The sequence below is a fragment of the Chanos chanos genome, chromosome 14, assembly GCF_902362185.1.
Source record: "Chanos chanos chromosome 14, fChaCha1.1, whole genome shotgun sequence".
Lineage (NCBI taxonomy): Eukaryota > Metazoa > Chordata > Actinopteri > Gonorynchiformes > Chanidae > Chanos > Chanos chanos.
The window spans coordinates 11,059,417-11,078,480 of NC_044508.1; the positions used below are offsets into that span (position 1 = coordinate 11,059,417).

The 19,064-nt window shown below is 41.0% G+C and overlaps 1 protein-coding gene across 1 annotated transcript; it reads right to left on the reverse strand.

Annotated features, from left to right (window-relative positions):
• Positions 1 to 2,352: 2,352 nt before the first annotated feature.
• On the reverse strand, positions 2,353 to 16,738 carry kdm4aa (lysine (K)-specific demethylase 4A, genome duplicate a). The gene is made up of 22 exons (XM_030791872.1): positions 16,651 to 16,738; positions 15,207 to 15,359; positions 14,897 to 15,072; positions 14,524 to 14,638; positions 13,979 to 14,172; positions 13,751 to 13,800; positions 13,531 to 13,634; positions 13,219 to 13,356; positions 12,479 to 12,711; positions 11,785 to 11,969; positions 9,050 to 11,481; positions 8,840 to 8,936; positions 8,468 to 8,649; positions 7,978 to 8,170; positions 7,535 to 7,611; positions 7,090 to 7,145; positions 6,821 to 6,929; positions 5,561 to 5,749; positions 4,973 to 5,143; positions 4,554 to 4,673; positions 4,304 to 4,396; positions 2,353 to 4,013 (listed from the first exon to the last, which is right to left on the reverse strand). The coding sequence occupies exons 2-22, from the start codon at positions 15,342 to 15,344 to the stop codon at positions 3,873 to 3,875; spliced, it is 5,193 nt and encodes a 1,730-aa protein (XP_030647732.1). The 5' UTR covers positions 15,345 to 15,359; positions 16,651 to 16,738; the 3' UTR covers positions 2,353 to 3,872.
• Between the last annotated feature and the right edge of the window lie 2,326 nt (positions 16,739 to 19,064).

Sequence of the window (19,064 nt, forward strand, 5' to 3'; positions counted from 1 at the left end):
ATTTTGAACGGGTCTAATTTGCCACTAGCTTGCTAAGTTGACAGACCGCTAGCTTCTTGAGTGACGACAGATCAACACCAACAGAGCTTAGAAATAGTACCGGTGCAGTATGAGTCAATTGGTCCTCCCAAACTTTTTTTTTTTTTTTGGAAACATCGAAGTGAGTGCATCCCCGTTACATTTTGCCTAAAATTGCTGTATTGAAATTCACTGTTGCTTGGAGAGACAACTAATGGTTATTTCTCAGCAGTTTTCCGTCTTAACTTTTCCATTTCTTTAAGTCTATGATTGTCTACGGTAATACCAAAGACAACGCGTAGTGTTGAATTGGTCCCCGTATAACCTGTATATTTATGTGGTGAAGCACTCCGTGCGTTGCGTTTTTTTAACACCAGTTTATTTTCCTTGGCATTCCATGAAATCGGTGGGGAAAATACGGTCAAACAACAAGCCAGGGAATGCGATCTGTCAAACTTTCAGGTTTAAACTGCGCTAATTCTAACTTGAGGACAGTTACTGTGCTGAAGAGGACATTGCAAAATGCACACCTTCACCTGGCAGCTCTCCATTTAAACGCGTTTAAATGTAAAAATGGAGTCAATACGGGCTCAGTTTGTGGACAGAAAATACACAGTAAAAGACCTATCACACAAAGACATGTCAGTCGAACAAATTTGACTTAGATGCTCAGATGCTACCAGAACAGGTATCTCACTCACAGATTTCCTCAGAATTGCAGAATAAATAGTTTGGTTGCTGCTGCATGTCCGTTCAATCCATGGATTTAACAAATACCCTTCTTTTTATTTATTTATTTTTTGTAGAACAGGGGCTGGTATAATGATCTTTTGTTGCTGTGTGTCCACATGGTGTTGCAATGAATACTTAGTGTAAGAAATGATGGTTCATTGTCAGTATTTCCTACATTTCCCATATTGCTTTGGAGTCGGGGGTGAAGCAGGGTTTTTCGGGGGGCACCAAGGAGTCAGGAAGAAGGAAGATGTGCATGAATGTAACTGTTTGAAAAGCGCTGGAGAGACAAACTTTTTCAGTTTCGAATTCGTCTGTCTTCGTGAACTCATTGCCTGCACTGGCAGTGCTGTGGTTATATTTGTGCGCTATTATCCTTAGAAATATTTTTGTAAAATACTCATTTGACAGGTTCTTCAAAGCCCTGAGAACTTTCGATCCTTTTCGGCAGACCCGTGAAGAGTAAGCCACAGGTTGTCTTATCTGATGTGTGCCACAAAAGTTTGATGCATTTGCGGACTATAATGTTATAATGTTTTTCTATCGTGGTCAAGCTTTTTGTGGTTGCGTTTCCTTCCTTTTTTTTTCTTCCTGGAAAATCTGAACAGATACTATAAACCAAAGGTGTTCATGGCTGAACACTGCATTTGTGTTGTGTACACTGCCAAAGATTTTGTTTTGTGTCAGTAACTCACCTTTCCAGTTTCTGTTTTTACACTCGGCATATTACAACCCTTTGAATGCATCTCAGTCTGTTTCATACTAAAAGATCTGCATGTTTACATACAGATAAAGGCTCAAAGCCACAGATAAGCTATCATAGATTCCTTCTTCTTCTTCTTTTTTATTTTACTTTGTGTTAAATGCCAGTGAGGGAACAGAAGAGACATCTACATGCATCCACTTACACAGTAAATTTGCAAGTTCTGAAATAAAATCTTAGAGTTTACATGGCATATGGCCCCATTTGTACCACAGTGGGACACTAAAGACTCTTAAGGTAACACCAATGAATGATACTCTCAAAAATCTATATAAATTAACAACTATAAATCTCTTTATCTATCCCCAAAAAAAACCCTTCTTTTAGTGTGGTTGTTTTTCTCCCTGAAATACAAGTCATTCTTATTGTTACAGGTCAGCGACAGAGCAGGAACATAAACACGGAACATAAACTCGGTCTGAAAAGGGAACTCCAAATGACACAGATTAGAGCCATTTTTTCTGTTCTTGTTTTCAGTTTTCTTGCCAGTTGTTCAATAGTCCATAACGTTTACATCACTGATAAAAATATAACGATGAATAATGAAGAAGAACTTGCATAAAAAGATGTGTGTAGGTTATATTTGATTAAATGTGTGCAGTAGAGTTCACTGTTTTGAACTTGTAAAGAAAGAGGAAACAGCTGTGGCAGGCTTGCAGGGGGGAAAATAAATCACATGAACTCGAGTGGAAATGTTTGGCCCAAATCTTTTACTGACATACTGATCATGTTTACTAAATCCATAAATGATCTTCTTGGAGCCCTGCATTCGTGAGGGACAGCCAAAGATAAGGGTCCACATCTTTACAAAGCTGGAAACAGAAAGCTGCTGACAACATCCAGCGAAAAAAAAAAAACCCAAAAAACAAGTCGACAGCTTAACATCTTTAAATTAACTACATACAATTCTATCTCACAGTATATGAACATTAAACATGTATTATAAAACAAAGCAATAAAATAGGCTTTTTTTAATAATAGAAAACATTTCTATTTATAAGTAATTGTCTTTCTGAGTGGTGATATAGTCCCCTTCTTGCGAATGACAACAAGCATGGGTTTGAAATTCATAGCAACTCCTAAGGCTGTCACATGTTCTATGGACCTACTGAACACAGGCTAAACATTACTTAATAGGCAAATGATGGGCTGATATAAGGCGCCCTTACCTTCCATAAGTGCACCTTTTTAGATTTTTTTTTTCTTTCTTTTTCTTTTTTTATACTTGGCTGACTGTAAGTTTTTTTGAAGTGAAAATCAATTAGAAAGTACAGCTCAGAAGTGCAAAAATAGCATACTGAAAACACTGGGCTCTAGTGACGTTGCTACAGCAGCTGGTGAGCTGTTGTTAAAAAAAAAAAAAGGAAAAAAGGACTTGAATAGAAGTTATAAAGCACAGATTTGATGAACAAAAACGTGAAACTCGGTGGAGTGAATAGGGGGAGATCCGTGGCATTTCAGTATGGGCTCTGTTTTTATGATCTTCCCAGAACAGACGTCAGTCCGAAACTTTCAAAGCACTGTAACTCAACAATTATATTGCGAGGGTTACTTTTAGAAAGCACCACAGAATAAATAGGCTGGTAAAAAAAAAAAAAAAAACAACAACAAAACAAACAAACAAAAATCTAAAAATTTAAAGATAAATTCATTATGTTCCTACAAATGTACAATATTCAGGAATGCAATTGTGCAATGTTTTTCTGAACTATACAGAGGAAGCTCAGAGTGACAAAAACACCTCCTCTTTGAAGAGAATGTCTGGGCAGAAATAGCACCCTGAATATATGGAATATAAATTAATTCAAAACTGACTGAAAACTGTAAAAGGCCTATTGGAAAAAAAAAACAAAACAGGTTTACATGTTCAATAAATGAAGGGGCACTGTTATAAAAGGCCTCAGTGGCCTAGTTCTATACAGGCTTTTTCTATATAGGACAAGTTTTCTTTAAAGTTTCCTTTTGCGGGTTTAAAATAGTTTATATCCTCCGAGGCTACGGGCTATCTGCCAGTGGCATAATTTTTTGGGGCCTGTTTACTTTTAGGGATAAAATTAGATCATGTCACATTTCCTGCATACTGCTGAACAGATCGCAGGGACAGTAGACAGTATGGCAATAAATTGCACGGGTGAATGAAATCAGATAAGGAAATGGAGCACCAAATGAATGCTTCTTTCAGAAAACAGAAAGAGATAGAAAGAATGAGAGAGAGAGAGACATTAAGTTCAGAGAGATTAAGTTCATCCAAGCATCTCGCTCTCTTTTGATGAGATTAGATTGGTGTACGTGTGTGGGTGAGAGTCCGTCGGATCAGTGCTGGTGTTTTGAGAAGAAACAGCCGCTTGTTTTTGGCTGCCTACTCCATGATGGCTCTGTAGATGACTGGTTCAATATAGTCTCCTCTGTACCGAGAATTGATCACTCGCTGCCTCTTGGTGTCCTGGATGACCTTCTTGTCTGCAAAAATCCCGTCAAAACGCATGTCCGACGCTTTGGACTGGACAGAAGGAACATCGTGTCAGCATACAAACAAGCACAAACAAACACACACACACACACACATATACACACATATACAAAATTGTTTTGCAAACAGTACTTATTTTATAAAAATTGTTTTGTAAACAATACTGATTTTATTACAAGTAATAACATGAAATTCAGGAGTAAATTCAGGTTTCAGAAGAACAGAGCTTGGTTGCAGTTTGACTTATTAGGCACAAATGGCTTTAAATGGATTTATGTGGGCATTCTATTTCAGCCGTACTAGCTCAGTGGTTAACCCACCAATCTGGACTTTACTCTCTTTGGCAGGTCCTCGTCCAGAGTGTAGACATCGTCTCTCTTCGCTGTGAGCTGGGATCCGTCTTCAAACTCCACCTAAAGACAGAGCGGCGGATTCGGATTAGCCCAGAGAGACAGACAGATAAAATAATAAAACTGGTAAGAGATCCCGGAACAAACACCAGCATGTAATTTGGTTCATTTTAAAATTTATGCTGATCCTAATCACATCCGTTCGTGATAAGAGCTTTACCTGATACATCTGGATGACGTGAGCAGCCACAAACGTGGCCCCGTAGACCAGACCATCTGTCCATCGTACCTGAACAACCTCACCCTGTGAAGGAGGGCCAAGCTGGGCGCAGTCCCGACTCTGAGAGAAACCACAGGAGGTGAAAAATGAGTGCGAAATGTCAAGCAAATGCTGCACACCCTTGATATGTAAACTAGGGGGGCTGACTTTCTGAGGCAACTTGCATTGGCCAGCTGGTCAATACCTGTTTTTTTTTTTGTTTGTTTTTTTTTTTACAATTCAGTTAGAAATTGTCTTATGACTCTAAGATGTGTACGAACCAGACTATAAACACATAAAAACATTCAAGCACATATGACGTGGGACATACTACAAGTTATCAATCGAACCCCCCTGCCGTTTTCAACGGCTTTTCTTACCACGATGTCCTCGGGGAAGAGGTTGTCACTGAAGGAGCCGTCATCAAAGTTGACCTCGTAAAACGTCTCCTTCGAAAGCTGCACTATGTCGCACTGGTAGTAACGGCCGTTTTTGTGTTTGCAGATGACTTTCTGTCCAACCGTCAGCTCTCTCATGGCTGATTTATTACGCTAAGAGTCAAGACAAACATCACATTTACCCTGAAGAGCTCCATTCATGCACTTATTAGATTACAGGATTTATTTGTCTGCTCAGTGCTGTCAACACAAGAAAAAAAAAATCCGTTTGAAAAGGAGACTAAACAAAAAGACACCTAACCATTCTTTGCTAAACAGTATCAAATATCTGTTGTTTTCATAACTCAGATATGTTTGGGGGTTTTTTTTGTTTGTCTTTTTTTTTTTTATTGCAGTAGAGCAGTTTGTGTTCTTTTGGTTTTTCACTTCATTGTGTTTTTTCAACATGTTTAGCTGGTTTAGACTGGACTGTTTGTACGGTTTTGCGTAGTTCTGAGTCGGAATCCTTTCAAGTTTTCCCTTTTTGTGCATTAGTTTCAGTTCTGTATTTTATTTTCATTTGTCGTGTACCTCGGACTGGATGGGGCCTTTGTGTCTGCAGCAGGTGACATACACAACAAACGGCCAATCATCTGGGTGCATGAGCACTCCAGCGGCCTGAGCACAAGTGGGGTGATAGGAAGTGGGACAACGCCCGTGGGAACACTGCACACAGCACCCCGAGGTCTTCTTCATCCGTTTTTTACAGTAGTAACATTTCTGTTGAAAAAAAAACAAAAAACACACACACACACAAATAAAACCCAAAATGACAGCATAACAATGGTCAGCGTGCTCTGAGAACAAATGTGTGCATACAACATACAACACATCGTAAGAAACCAGAAGAACTTTTGAATTCTAAGACAGTGTTCACTTTCCTGCGGGTTTTTTTTTGTTGTTTTTTATTAACAAATGTGGCCCCTATCTGCAAGGAAGGAAGCGCTTAAGGGAGAACGGTTGTGGGCATGAGCACAAAAACAGGATATGATTTATTTAAGGAAACTGCTGAGGCAGCCAGTTTTATGTAAAGAGCCTATGTATAACCACTGGGACATATATCGACTACTGCCACCCTTAAAGGGACCTCAAACCAGAGAAAAATACAAGACTTAAAAAAACGGGGTCATAGTTTCTCACGTGGGTATTTTTCTGACTGAACAGGATAAATAAGAAAAATACGCCAAATTAAAAAAAAAAAAAAAATGAATAAATGAATATTTGTAGCATTTCACACAAGTCATTCTTGATCAAAGCTGGGTAGTATCCTAAACATTTCCAGGAAGAGGAAGGGAAAGCATTCCAGACCTTGATTCAATGCCTTTTAGTCACTTTAGACATTACATCAGCGCCTGTTCCTTCCTGCAACTAAACACTCATATCCGGACACTATGGACAAACCATGTATGATGTATTTTACATGTGTTTTGTAGGGGCAGATGATAAAAAAAAAAACAACTGCAAAGACCACACATCATACAACTATACTGGGATTTGATTTCTTATGACACTTGATTTGGCTATGAATCATCTTTTGTAAAGGATGATCATTGATTAAAATCATGGTTAGCATGCACAGGACTGCAAAAACCATTTTTCTTTAGAGTTAGACTGAGATATTGGATGACTGATTTACTCTGACGTAAATTTTAGCAGTAATGCCACTTCTGACAGGAAGTTTGAGTTCATTATAAACCTAGTTTAGAGAAGAGAGAAAAAAAAAAAAGAGAAAAGAAAAGAAAAACAGGTACCAAAAAAACCCCCCCAAAAAAACAGGATACATAATCTTACCAACTTGAATCTCTGTAAAGGTATGCCACTGAGATCCACAGGACAACGATCTCTGATGTTCACAAATCGTGCCTCTAATATTGCTATTGCACACAGGACGTGTACCCACCTGCACACACACACACGCAGAGAAACAGACACACAGACAGACACGAACACACACACACACACACACACATATGCAGAGTAAGGCCCTTGCTGCAGAATATGCACTATAATTAGTTTTACTACATATGGAAGATTCTGTCATGGGAAAGTTATGAACATACTTGTCGTTATTGGCTCTGTGCAACGCCCCTCCTCGAAGCAAACACAAGCAGCAACTCTAAGGATAGAAATCAAAACCACAAAAGCTCTCAGAATTAGGAACAGGTTTCACACATAGCCTTTCTGGGACTGAGAGAGACTGATACCTCACAAGACAGTTTGAAAACCAGTAATGGGCTCACTGATTAAAAATGACTAAAAGCTACATGCACAGGTGCTGTTGTATAACAGTCACTGTTATATGACTGGAATGACTTTAAATCTGCACGCTAAGCCCACATCCTTCAACGACGGAGTCTCTGATCGACTAAGCAGGAAGCTGAAGAATACACACCCTTCCCTACCGAGCCCATTATCAACAAGACATCTACAGACAACCTGCGCATATCTCAGGAATCTATTTCATCACACAAAGCGGCAAACTTCAGCTAGTGAGGAAACTCTCACCTCCGTCATAGCGTTCGCTTTGCAGCGCGCACATTTCCAGTCCTTGGTCACCTTCTTTGGGTCCACACCGTAACAGCCTAGAACGGCACATCCCGCACATAGTTACAAATGCACAACATCCAACAGGCAACTACACTTCCCTCAAATATGTGACTGGGTTATCTGTTCTTAAGCTCACTTGACAGAACATTTGGACCCCACCCCCCCTCCCCCTGGCCCTGAGGTTGGCAGTTTGAGGTTGTTTTCAGAGCTGACTGGTGAGGTAAGCAAAATGAACTATACACTACAACTAAGCTCCTTGGCTGACCAGTGTAAGATTAAATTAAGGATATAGTGATACAATACATCACTGGTGTGTATGCCAGTCTACATTCATGCTTAAGTAACGTGGCTTTAATACGATACAATCCTACTACGTTCATTCACACTGGTGTGTCACTCACTCGCATGCACACGGACGCAGCACTGGGTGCAACTGAGGAGGAGGCTGGTGCCGTCCTCCTCAAGGTACGGCGTGTTCGGCTGGACCTCCGCGGTCTCCTCTGTGGTGGTGCTGAAACACATCTCCGGAATCAGCGGCTTGGACCGCATCTGCCAACCCGACCGCACCGGAGGACCGGGTTCGGAACACTCAGACTAGACAAACGACAGACGACACCCGGTGACGCTTACGACAGGGAAACAGAACGTGTCTTCCAGAAGTTTAGAATAAGGCTGTGGTCCGCGTAAGAGACTGATCTAAGCACCGAGATTCTGAGACGCCACAGGCGCTAAAAAAAACCACTCATTCATTTGAAGACCGGATTGAAGGATTAATACTTTGAGAAAAGCATAGGTAAAACCGCACCTGTCCCCATGTCAGACATGAACGTACAACTCATGCAAACAAAACAAAGCCTCCGTGATACAGAGCTGAGGAGCGGGACGACATACTCGCTGATGTGTCTGGAAGAGCATGCAGACGGCACAGTAGGGCGGCTGTAAACCCATCTCTCTGTTGTATTCCTTCTCCCGCTCAGGGTTGTAAGGCCTGTTCTGCCACAGCTGAGACAGAGGTTTTGCCCAGGGCTCTGCTTCTAGACCATCTTCTTCTACGGCTGCCTGCTCATGGAGCTCTGTCATACACACAGACGCCATGTGCAAACACACACACGGATCACCCAATAACATTAGCAATGTATGTTAATAATGTTAACTGTTTCCACAAACAATTTTCCAAATATGTGAATGTTGCTCCTTGTTACTGCATTCACAAGTAGGACTTTTCATGGAACTGTCTGGCCAATCAAAATCTCCTTCTCTCACCCTCGTCACTCATGCTGTCTTTCATCAGAGGATGGTGTCTAGGGAGCTTGGTGAGTTTGTTCTGATGAGGCTCCTCTCTGCTCTCTTCTGCCCCCTGCTGGAGAAACAAACTTTCTTAAATAACATCAAACCATCTGGTATATGAGAGCAGTATTCGAGTGATTGTGCATACAGTATGCGTTTGGTTTGGATTCTCTGCCTCGTTCTGACCTTTCTCTGTGGTTGGCTCTCAGAGTCTGAGTCACTATTGCTCTCCTCCTTGCTGGGGGGTTCGACCTCACTGTAGTCCCCCTTGGCATAGCTGTGGACATGGAGCACCTCTGCCGGGCTTAAGGTTCTCTGGAAGATCCGATGGACGGGACTGGAGCTTGCAGGCTGTTTGCTATTTTCACTGGGTCCTGCATTGACTGGGCTTGGCTGTGGCTTACATGGCTTAGGTGTGGACATGATGTCATTCAGTTTGGGTGGAGAGGTGCTGTTATTTGTCTTAGACAGAGTCTTGAGATTATTGGGCTTGGGTGTAGAAGTGATCTCACTGCTCTTAGGTGGAGTTATAGGAGTGGGTTTGGGAAAAGAGGTGGTTTGGGGTGGACATCTGACATCACTTGGCTTGGGTGGAGATTTGACAGAACTGGACTTAGGTGAAGCTTTCACATTGTTTGCATGAGGAGACGATGCCACACTGAGATTCGATGGAGAGGTGGCTGGAGACGGTGCAGTGATGTAACTGGAATTCAATGAAGCTGTGCTATCACTGAACTTCACTGGAGAAATGACGTCAATGAGTTTAGGTGCAGAGGTGACCTCACTTGGCTTTAAAGAAGCAGTGATGTCAGTAGCTTTAGGTGGAACAGGGATGCCACTGGCTATAGATGGAGGAGAGATGTTGCTGGCTGTAAGTGGAGATGTGACATCACTAGCCATAGGTGGAGGAGTGATGTCAATGGCCATAGGTAGGGGAATGATGTCATTTGGCTTCAGAAGAGCAGTAGTATCACTGTGGTTAGAGGCAGGAGTGATGTCACTGTGCTTAGAAGCAGGAGTGATGTCACTGTGCTTAGAGTCAGGAGTGATGTCACTGTGCTTAGAGGCAGGAGTGATGTCACTGTGCTTAGAGGCAGGAGTGATGTCACTGTGCTTAGAGGCAGGAGTGATGTCACTGTGCTTAGAGGCAGGAGTGATGTCACTGTGCTTAGAGGCAGGAGTGATGTCACTGTGCTTAGAGGCAGGAGTGATGTCACTGTGCTTAGTGGCAGAAGTGATGTCACTGTGCTTAGAGGCAGGAGTGATGTCACTGTGCTTAGAAGCAGGAGTAATATCACTGAGATTTGAAACAGAATTGATGTCACTGGGCTTAGAAGCAAAAGTGATGCCATTAGGCTCAGAAGCAGGAGTGATGTCATGAGGTTTAGATGAAAGAGTGAGATCACTGCACTTTAAAGCAGGAATTATGTCAGTGTGATCTGAAGCAGGACTGATGTCACTGTTCTTTAAAGTGGGAGTGAGGTCACTCTGCTCTGAGATAGAGGTGATATCACCGTGCTCTGAAGCAGGAGTGATGTCACTATGCTTTAAAGCAGAGGTGATGTTACTGTGCTTTGAGGGAGGAGTAATGTCATAGGGTTTAGAAGCAAAAGTGATGTCACTGTGCATAAAAGCAGGAGTGAAGTCACTAGACTTTGAGGCAAGAGTGATGTCACTAGGCGTAGAAACAATGATTTCACTGGGTTTAGAAGTAGAGGTGATATCATTATGTTTAGAGACAGGAGTGATGTCACTGGGTTTAGAAGCAGAGGTGACATCACTATGTGTAGAAGCAGGAGTGATGTCATTGGGCTTAGAAGCAAGAGTGATGTCACTGGGCTTAGAGGCAAGAGTAATGTCACTGTTCTTTGAAGAAGAAGCAATGTCACTGGGCTGTGATAGAGGTATAATATTACAGGCCTGCAAAGTGGTGTGACTGGCCTTAGGAGGAGAGACGGTGTCGCTGGTTGGACCTGTGGTGATAATAGGCTTAGCTGGGGAACTGATGTTGTTGGCCTTAGAGGACAAGGTGATGGGCTTAGGTGGAGAAGTAATGCCACTGGCTTTAGCAGAACTGACGGCATTAGGCAGAGGTGAAGAAACGATGGCATTGAACTCTGTGGAAGTCACGACATCCTGAGGCTTCTGAGAACAGGTGGTGTCACTAGGGGACTGATTTTGCTCTGTAGATGGAGGCTGTGACTCTGTAGATGGAGGCTGTGACTCTGTAGATGGAGGCTGTGACTCTGTAGATGGAGGCTTTTGCTCTGTAGATGGAGGCTTTTGCTCTGTAGATGGAGGCTTTGACTCTGTAGATGGAGGCTGTGACTCTGTAGATGGAGGCTGTGACTCTGTAGATGGAGGCTGTGACTCTGTAGATGGAGGCTTTTGCTCTGTAGATGGAGGCTGTGACACTGTAGATGGAGGCTTTTGCTCTGTAGATGGAGGCTGTGACTCTGTAGATGGAGGCTTTGACTCTGTAGATGGAGGCTGTGACTCTGCAGATGGAGGCTGTGACTCTGCAGATGGAGGCTTTGACTCTGTAGAGACTTGCTGCTTTGCCTCTTTGCACAAAGGGGCCTCTTCCTCCATATGCTCCTCTTCAGGCTGTTTTATTTCTGAAAGGACACATGTTCCGACAGAAAATGTATTAATTTCGACCAAAAGCAGAGGGCGAAACGTTCTTTTTGAGATATAGGGAGGAGAGAATTTCAGTGTCACTTACTTTAACATAAAAGCTGCTAAACAAAACTCATTACCTAGTAATGTAAAACTATTGTGAATTCAAATAATGAACTACAAACAGGCTACACCATAACCATACTTATCTCCGTCAGAATGTTATCTTCTGCTAATACCAGATAAACCAAAACATCTGTTGTGAAACCCCATCTCTGAGAACTGAGTAGTTGCTTCAGTACCTGCTTCAGTTAGGCCAGATTTGTGCGTTGACAGTTCAGATCCCGGCTCGGACAGCCTGGGTTTCTTCTGTTCCACTTCTTCAGGATCACTACCCTTCTCTTCATTCTTCTTCTTTTCTCCCTCCATGCAGTCTCTCTCCCTCTTCTCCCCGACTTTCTGACCGGGGCTGCCCCCACTGCTGCCGCTGTTTCATACATGGATCAGTGAGAGTGGAGTAATCACAACATCAAACGAGATCAAACTGCAAGGCAGCTGTCTACAAAACCAGATCTATCAAAACCAGCATCAGCATGCCCGTTACTCTCTCATAATGAGTGGTGAAAAAGCAGAGAGATCTGGCAGGTTCTTGCTTTTCAAGGAGAAAAAAAAAATTATATATATAAAAACACTCAACTGACATCAGTACATCATTACGTATTTCTATATAGTGTAAAAATTGTTTGGTATAAAGCATATTTTTACGCTGAACAATAGCACAACAACACAATAATAGAACCTTTCATATTCAAACTTTATGATATGTCGACCCATGCTATTAAACATGTGCATAAAATGCTGTTACTATTGACACAGGCAGGCTACATATACTTAACGACAAGGTAAAATACCTTAAATGAGCCATGAAATGACATCATTTTTCTTACTTTTTTTTTCGATATAGTTATGAGCCTTATGCTGAAAGAAGGAACTGACCTCTTCTCCTCCACAGCGGTGCTTGAAGTTTCTGTGGCACTGGCCTCGCTCAGATCTGCTCTCTCAGGAAGTGGTGTACCATCCTGGAGGTACTCCGCGGCCTCAGGGGTGGGTTTCGAGTGGTCAATCGGCGTCGTGTCTTTCCCTGCCTTCCATAGCTTATAGCGATCAGGCTGGAACTTCCTCACAAACACGTCCATGGAGATCTTCACCATGTCCTTTCGACAGGAACACTGAAACGACAGGACAATGACAATGAGTGTGTATGTTTATGACTCGCTGCTAAAACAAAGTGTTTATGTAGGACCAAATATAAAAAGCAGTTACAACTAGGCTGTTGGAAATGACAACTCTGAACAAGAACAAATACAAATCTGTTTTTCCATGTATTCTACTGTGATCTTAACTAGACAATGGTGCAGAATACCCAATATGAAATGACATTGGATATATGTTTCTAAACATCAGTGTCGGTGTACCCATCACAGACAGCGTGTTCCAGAAAATAAGATTTCTTAGCTAGCCTACTAACATGAGCCAAAGGTCATACTATTCAGTAGGAATGCTTCTTAGTTGTTCTCCAATTGGACAGCTTTGACTTTTGGCTCACGTTATCTGGCACGCGGATAAATCCGACTTTGTGGAATACCTTCCTGGAATGTAAATGTCTACCTTCGAGTGTCAATGACAGAAATTCTCAATCCAATTGGTTTAAATGAAAGCCATCTGTCAGTCCTTACTAAAGTTGCCTGCTTGCCATAATCAATCCAACGCTGCATGGCAAAGTTGGTGGACTCGGCACAGTTAAAGCCATGGTTGAAGCCAGCATGATAGCCATATGGGAAAGTCACGATGAACTGGCCAGCCTCTTGTGTGACCTTATGAAGCAAGAAGAGAGAGAGAAAAAAAAAAATACAGCTGTTACCACCTCACAGCAAAATCTGAGAATTGATATGTCCGGGTCACGAACAAGTTTTCTGACATTAATGGATCAAACAAACATAACAGGACGAGGAAGCATTACTTCATCGAGACTCAAGTCTGATACTGACCTTCTCAAAAGGGATACCATATTTCCTCAAGATAGAGGGTGAGATTAAGGTCATTTTGTGTCGTAGAAAGGCTTCGCAACTTTGGGCACTTCCTGGGAAGAAACCTGCAGGAAACAAGATCAGTCAGCCTGCAGTCAGATAAAGATTTGAAGTAGAGCCGACTTCTTATAAAATGTTCATAGCGTTAAATACAAAGAGGAACGCTCGGTTAACCCCCAACCTTTTGCAAGGCGTTCTAATCTTTTTCCATGCTCTGGAGGAACACAATACCTAAAGACACAGCAAAAGAAGAAGTTACACCACCGGCCGCAAAAATGATTCCAAAGATTATTTTCCAATAATTTTTCGCTGTATTTTGTCTAAAATTGTACTCATCACATTAATGGAAAACGACTATCTCTGTCCAATTACATTTGGTGGTTTTACATAATATAACAGATGACTGTACCAGGACTTGGGCTCCCCAAAGTGTAAGTAGTTAATGCTGTAGAGATCCATGTCCTCTGTGTGCCAAGCAAAAGTGCTCTTCCACATGCCAAAGTACAGGTAAGGTGTGTTCACCCCTTTGATCTTAATGCCACTGTCTCTCTCCACCGTGTCCAAAATGGTGTTTAGATGCCCTATATTCCACTCAGTCACATCCTGTGAAAAAAACAGGCAACACACAGAGTTTTATCACAGAGGAGTACCCATGTTCCACTCCCACTGCATATTACATTTCTTATAACCTGTTATGCTTAGTATATGATGTACTTTCTTTTGTAAAGTGCTACTTGGTTTTGTGGCATATCATCTTAAGCAGCAGTTGCGATTATGACAAAGTAACTATGATATATGTAGAATATCAAGTGTGAAGTCCCAAAGTAACAAAACAAGTCCCACAGTAACAAAATGAAACAAAACAAAAACAAACAAAAATTCAAGAAACGAGAGAGAGAGAGAGAGAGGTAAGAGAGGCAATTTTTGAGCATCTGTAAGCAAAGGATCACTCACTGGATCATAAAGAGTTCCATTAACATCTGCTCCGTACAGAGGAGGGTTGAAAGTAAGATTCTTCCAGTACTTTCTCTCCAACTCATCAAAATCGACATATCTGGGATTGCAGAATCTACAATATCAGAAAGTAAGAAGGAGATGAACTAAGTGTGACAACAACAATATTACAATATAATAAAGGACTGACAACCTTAACCTGCTGCATTTGCACCATGCAATAACCAGACACTACATCAGACAACTACATTAGCCTAATAACTGTTAATAATGGTATGCAATACAAATATTTGATAATTATAACTTTGTCACTGAAATCTTGTCGAAAGACATCCGAGACTGAAACTGAACATCACTAGAAAATGAAAATGACCTGTCAGTGTTGGCAGTTTTGCGGAATTCGCGGACAGTCATTGGTTTCTTCTGGATATTGTACTGGGTAAAGAGTCCTGATTGGCCAGTCACTACCTGCTGTATGGGGGCAGGAATTACCAGGTCATCGATGTCATCATATGTGCGCCTAGGCTTCCAGTCCTTGGGAGGCACAACCTGGGACACACAACACAACCTCCTCTAACATGTGTGACTGTACCGAGACAACTATATGAAGAAGAACAGAAATTAGGCGGCCACAGATCTGAAGATACTGATAGTTTAGTTGATTTCAACGATGAAAGACTAACCTTGGCCATGCCAGCTCTATGGGCCCCCTGTGACTCCATGTATGCAATATAACGGCTGAAATCTTTAAACTCTTCCCTAGAGGGGTGGAAGGTCATGATCCTGGACCAAGGTGGCTGGGATACAGTGTCTGAAGCCATCCTATCACAGTGAGCCTGGATGCACAATAGCAATTTTAGAAGTAGATATAGAGATTATGTGTCTCTACATGGTCAAAATACTGAAGTGTGCCTAGATAAGAAAAACAAAATCTGAAATGTCTGAATAAATGTACAAATACTAACATTATGTTAAACAAATTTGCGGGGATTAAGTATTGCACACAGGCATACCATATCCTGCAATTTAAAAATAATGATTGCCAGCTTAAAACTGTATTAATTGTGACACTGACTGCCTTTCAGTGCTTGGTGTTCAGGTACTCATTCCGTGGTTCAACCATTTGTTTACTCCAAAAATGAAAGGAGAGTCAATTGAATAACATATACTGTATGGACAAAATCATCCTAATGCAACGTTTGCTTTCGAGCTGTCGCCACCTACTGTCCAAAAGAAATAAAGCGTTTCACGTTGTAAATATTTACGTTTACAACGCACTCACTTTAGCATACTAAAATCGGCTTTCAGTTACATTGTTCTGGATTTGCACGTCATCTAACGTACATACTGACCACCAAACTGACATGTTAGTATTAAAGGCAATAAGGGCAATAAGCTACCGTAAACAGCATTACGTCGCATAGTCCGCTAACAATATAAGAAATGCACCGAGTGGTAAGGGATCTGCCCTAATTGGTAGTATAACTCAAAATGACTGCCAAGACTAGTCATCTGTCACGATAAAGTTTTTATCTACTTTTATAGTAAATTCGTGCAGCTGGGTATTTGTTTACTGTCTGCTTACTACTCCAAAGTCATACGGCACAGGGATATTAGCACGCTAATGCTATATGCCGTAAACCCCTCCCACTTCAGCATATTCAATTGGACAACTGTCCAGGGAAGTTCAATTGTACAGTGATGATTGGTGCGACTCAGTGCTCTTCAAAATAGGGCCCACTACAGCTTAACTCCCGGAAAATAAATAGCAAGCACGCTAGCTTGCCAGCTATCTTCGTGTCTAGTTTTTGAATGTTTAGCTTAAATGCATTTTTTTGCAAAGACACCATAAACATGCTGCAACACACAGGACCGAATATGAGATCTGAAAATGCACTTATAGTTTTTACTGACATCATCACCCTAGTTTGTTCAATCTAACATTAGTTAAAGAAAGTAGGGCTAGCTGGCTAGCATATCTCGATATCTAGGGTAGCTTTCCTAACCTATGTTAGGTTAACTAGGTTAGCTTGCTAGCTTCAAACTAGCAAACTAGTTAGCAATTTTTACAAATTGTGCAGACGAATACGTCAACGCTTTTGAAAAATATTGTGCTGTTTGACTCACGTGTCTTGGCCTATCAACTGCAGATTGATTTGCTACAATCCTCAACGAAATAATTCAGTTATTTCAGAATTCACCACGGGAAGAAAAGATTGTCCTCCATTATTGTCACACGGATGCGCATGCCCAGTGTGCGATTGTTTACAAAGATGGAAGAAGGCGTTTCCTTTTAAAGTTCTGGCTAATCAAATTGTTTTGCTGTGTTCAAGTCACACAGACTTTACTTGTTTGCGCTTGTACTTATTAGAGTAGGTTGATCTGTATCACATATCCAGTGTTTTGCTGTATTGGTAATGACTTATAAATCATATGAATTTCGCAAGTGCGCGCAACGCTCTTGTTTCATGAATACAGTCTGTTTCTTATTAACCACGCCCCATACAATGAACTTACTGACACATTCGATTTATTACGGTAATATTCTAATTATAAGTCTAGACTGTGGCTGCGGTAGACAACTGTGACAACTTAATTGTAGTACACGTTCACTGTTTTGGGCTCAGTTTCTTTGTTTATCGCGTGACGAGTCATAACAACTTCCTCACGTGTTGTAGTTTATGCCGTGTACATTAAAATGGTATATATTTAAACATCTCTACGACCACTGATTCGGCCTACTCGGAAGGAATCATCAAATTATCTCCGATTATTATTGCTAATATTTTGACTCATTATTTCCTGCAACTTAAATATGTAAGAAAGTATGGTGTGAAATTTAAATCTAAATATTTAAGTGTTAACGCTGGTCGTGGGGGCGGGGCGGGGGGCGCAAGTTGTGAAAGGGTAATACAATACATATAGCAGTGGTTTTTGATAGAAACTTCAGCTTCTCATCCAGTCAAAAGAGATCTGTCACCTATCATTCTCTTTAAACTGAAACATATACTTGTGTGAATGGCATTTCTGCTGTGATGTTGAAGGGTGCCATATGAAAGCTGTATCTCAGAAAAAGATTTTTTTCTTATCCCGAAAATGAGTCAGGCACTGCAGAACCTCTCCTAACAGTACATCATCTTGTGTTTCAGAACAAGATGATGTACTGTTGCCCTTGTGTTGTCTTGTAGTTCTCAACTTGTGGCTCATGTTATACTGACATACACTCTCTGGGGTTAAGTAAATACAGTAGCACATGTCATGTCCGTATGGTACAGCACAAACTTTGATGATTTTTTGTTAAAAAAAAAAAAAAAAAAATCAGATAACATTTTTATGTAAAATTTGGTGACATGAAACTTTTCAGCAGCACAGGGGGAGAGTGGGACTTTTCCCAGCATGCACCACTGTTGGCTGTTTCTTTCAGAATTATTGTGTTAAGTAAACACAGTTACGGGCATATATATCTCCGCTGTATATACACCTATATACCCGATTTAAATGTCCTCTTAAGACATTTGTCTTTTGAGGTCTGCTCTTGTTATAACAGAGTTACCAAATTACCCCAAAAACCTGATTGTTTAGTAGAATATATGTTGCAACATATGGCCATATTAAAGGGCCCATGGGCGTTTAATAATAACTCAAATTGAATTAATGCTTCCAGCAGATCCTGAGTCTGTCAAAACATGCAAACTATTTATTAATCTTGTTAGGGTAGTCAGCTTGGTGTAAAAATACGCCATGTAACACTGTGCAACTTCAGGTTAACTGGAGACTGCTGTATTTTTCATTGTATGCGGTGTTTACCATCACAATACTGTGTATTGTTGTGTCAGTGACATCATCTAACTGCACTACAGCCCAAGGAGTAACAAAGTGCATAGAGAACCCCCCTTTGGCATATTCAGTCTGCATAGACATTGCACTCTTCCTAAATCATTGAATTTAATCTTTGTCGTGAGGCAAAGATTTGGAACTTGAATGATTTGTCTGCTGATTTTCAGAAACTCGTAACTAAGTAAATGCAATCTATTTCTAAATCATTCATTGTTCAGAAGGAGCAAATCATCAAAATGATATTTAAAGAGGTCTATTTCTCTGGCTTCTTATAAAAATTTTAAAATGCAGCAATAAACTAATTACAATTTACAAAACAAACTATATTCATGTTGTCATGGTTAAACTAAGTAATTAGCTTATCATTACAAGGCAATTAGTGCTAGTAATGATCACTAATTTGTATTACTATAGGCAGTGCTAGCAATGTACCAGTCACAAGTCAAAATATTTTAGCCAGCAAACTGATCTGTTCCAGTTGTGTCCCCTCAAGCTGTGCCCTGCTTGATTAGTGACAGAAGAAGAGAATTATGGGGGCTGGCAAGGACACTGGTGCTAGAGGGACATTCACCATCTGTTCTCCATGCCAAGGCCAAAGGCTTCAGCAAACAACAATTTACAAACAGAAGACAATGTACAAAACCCAATTATTCAACTTTATTAACATCAAGTTTTTTTTTCTTTTTTGCAACATTTTTCTTGCT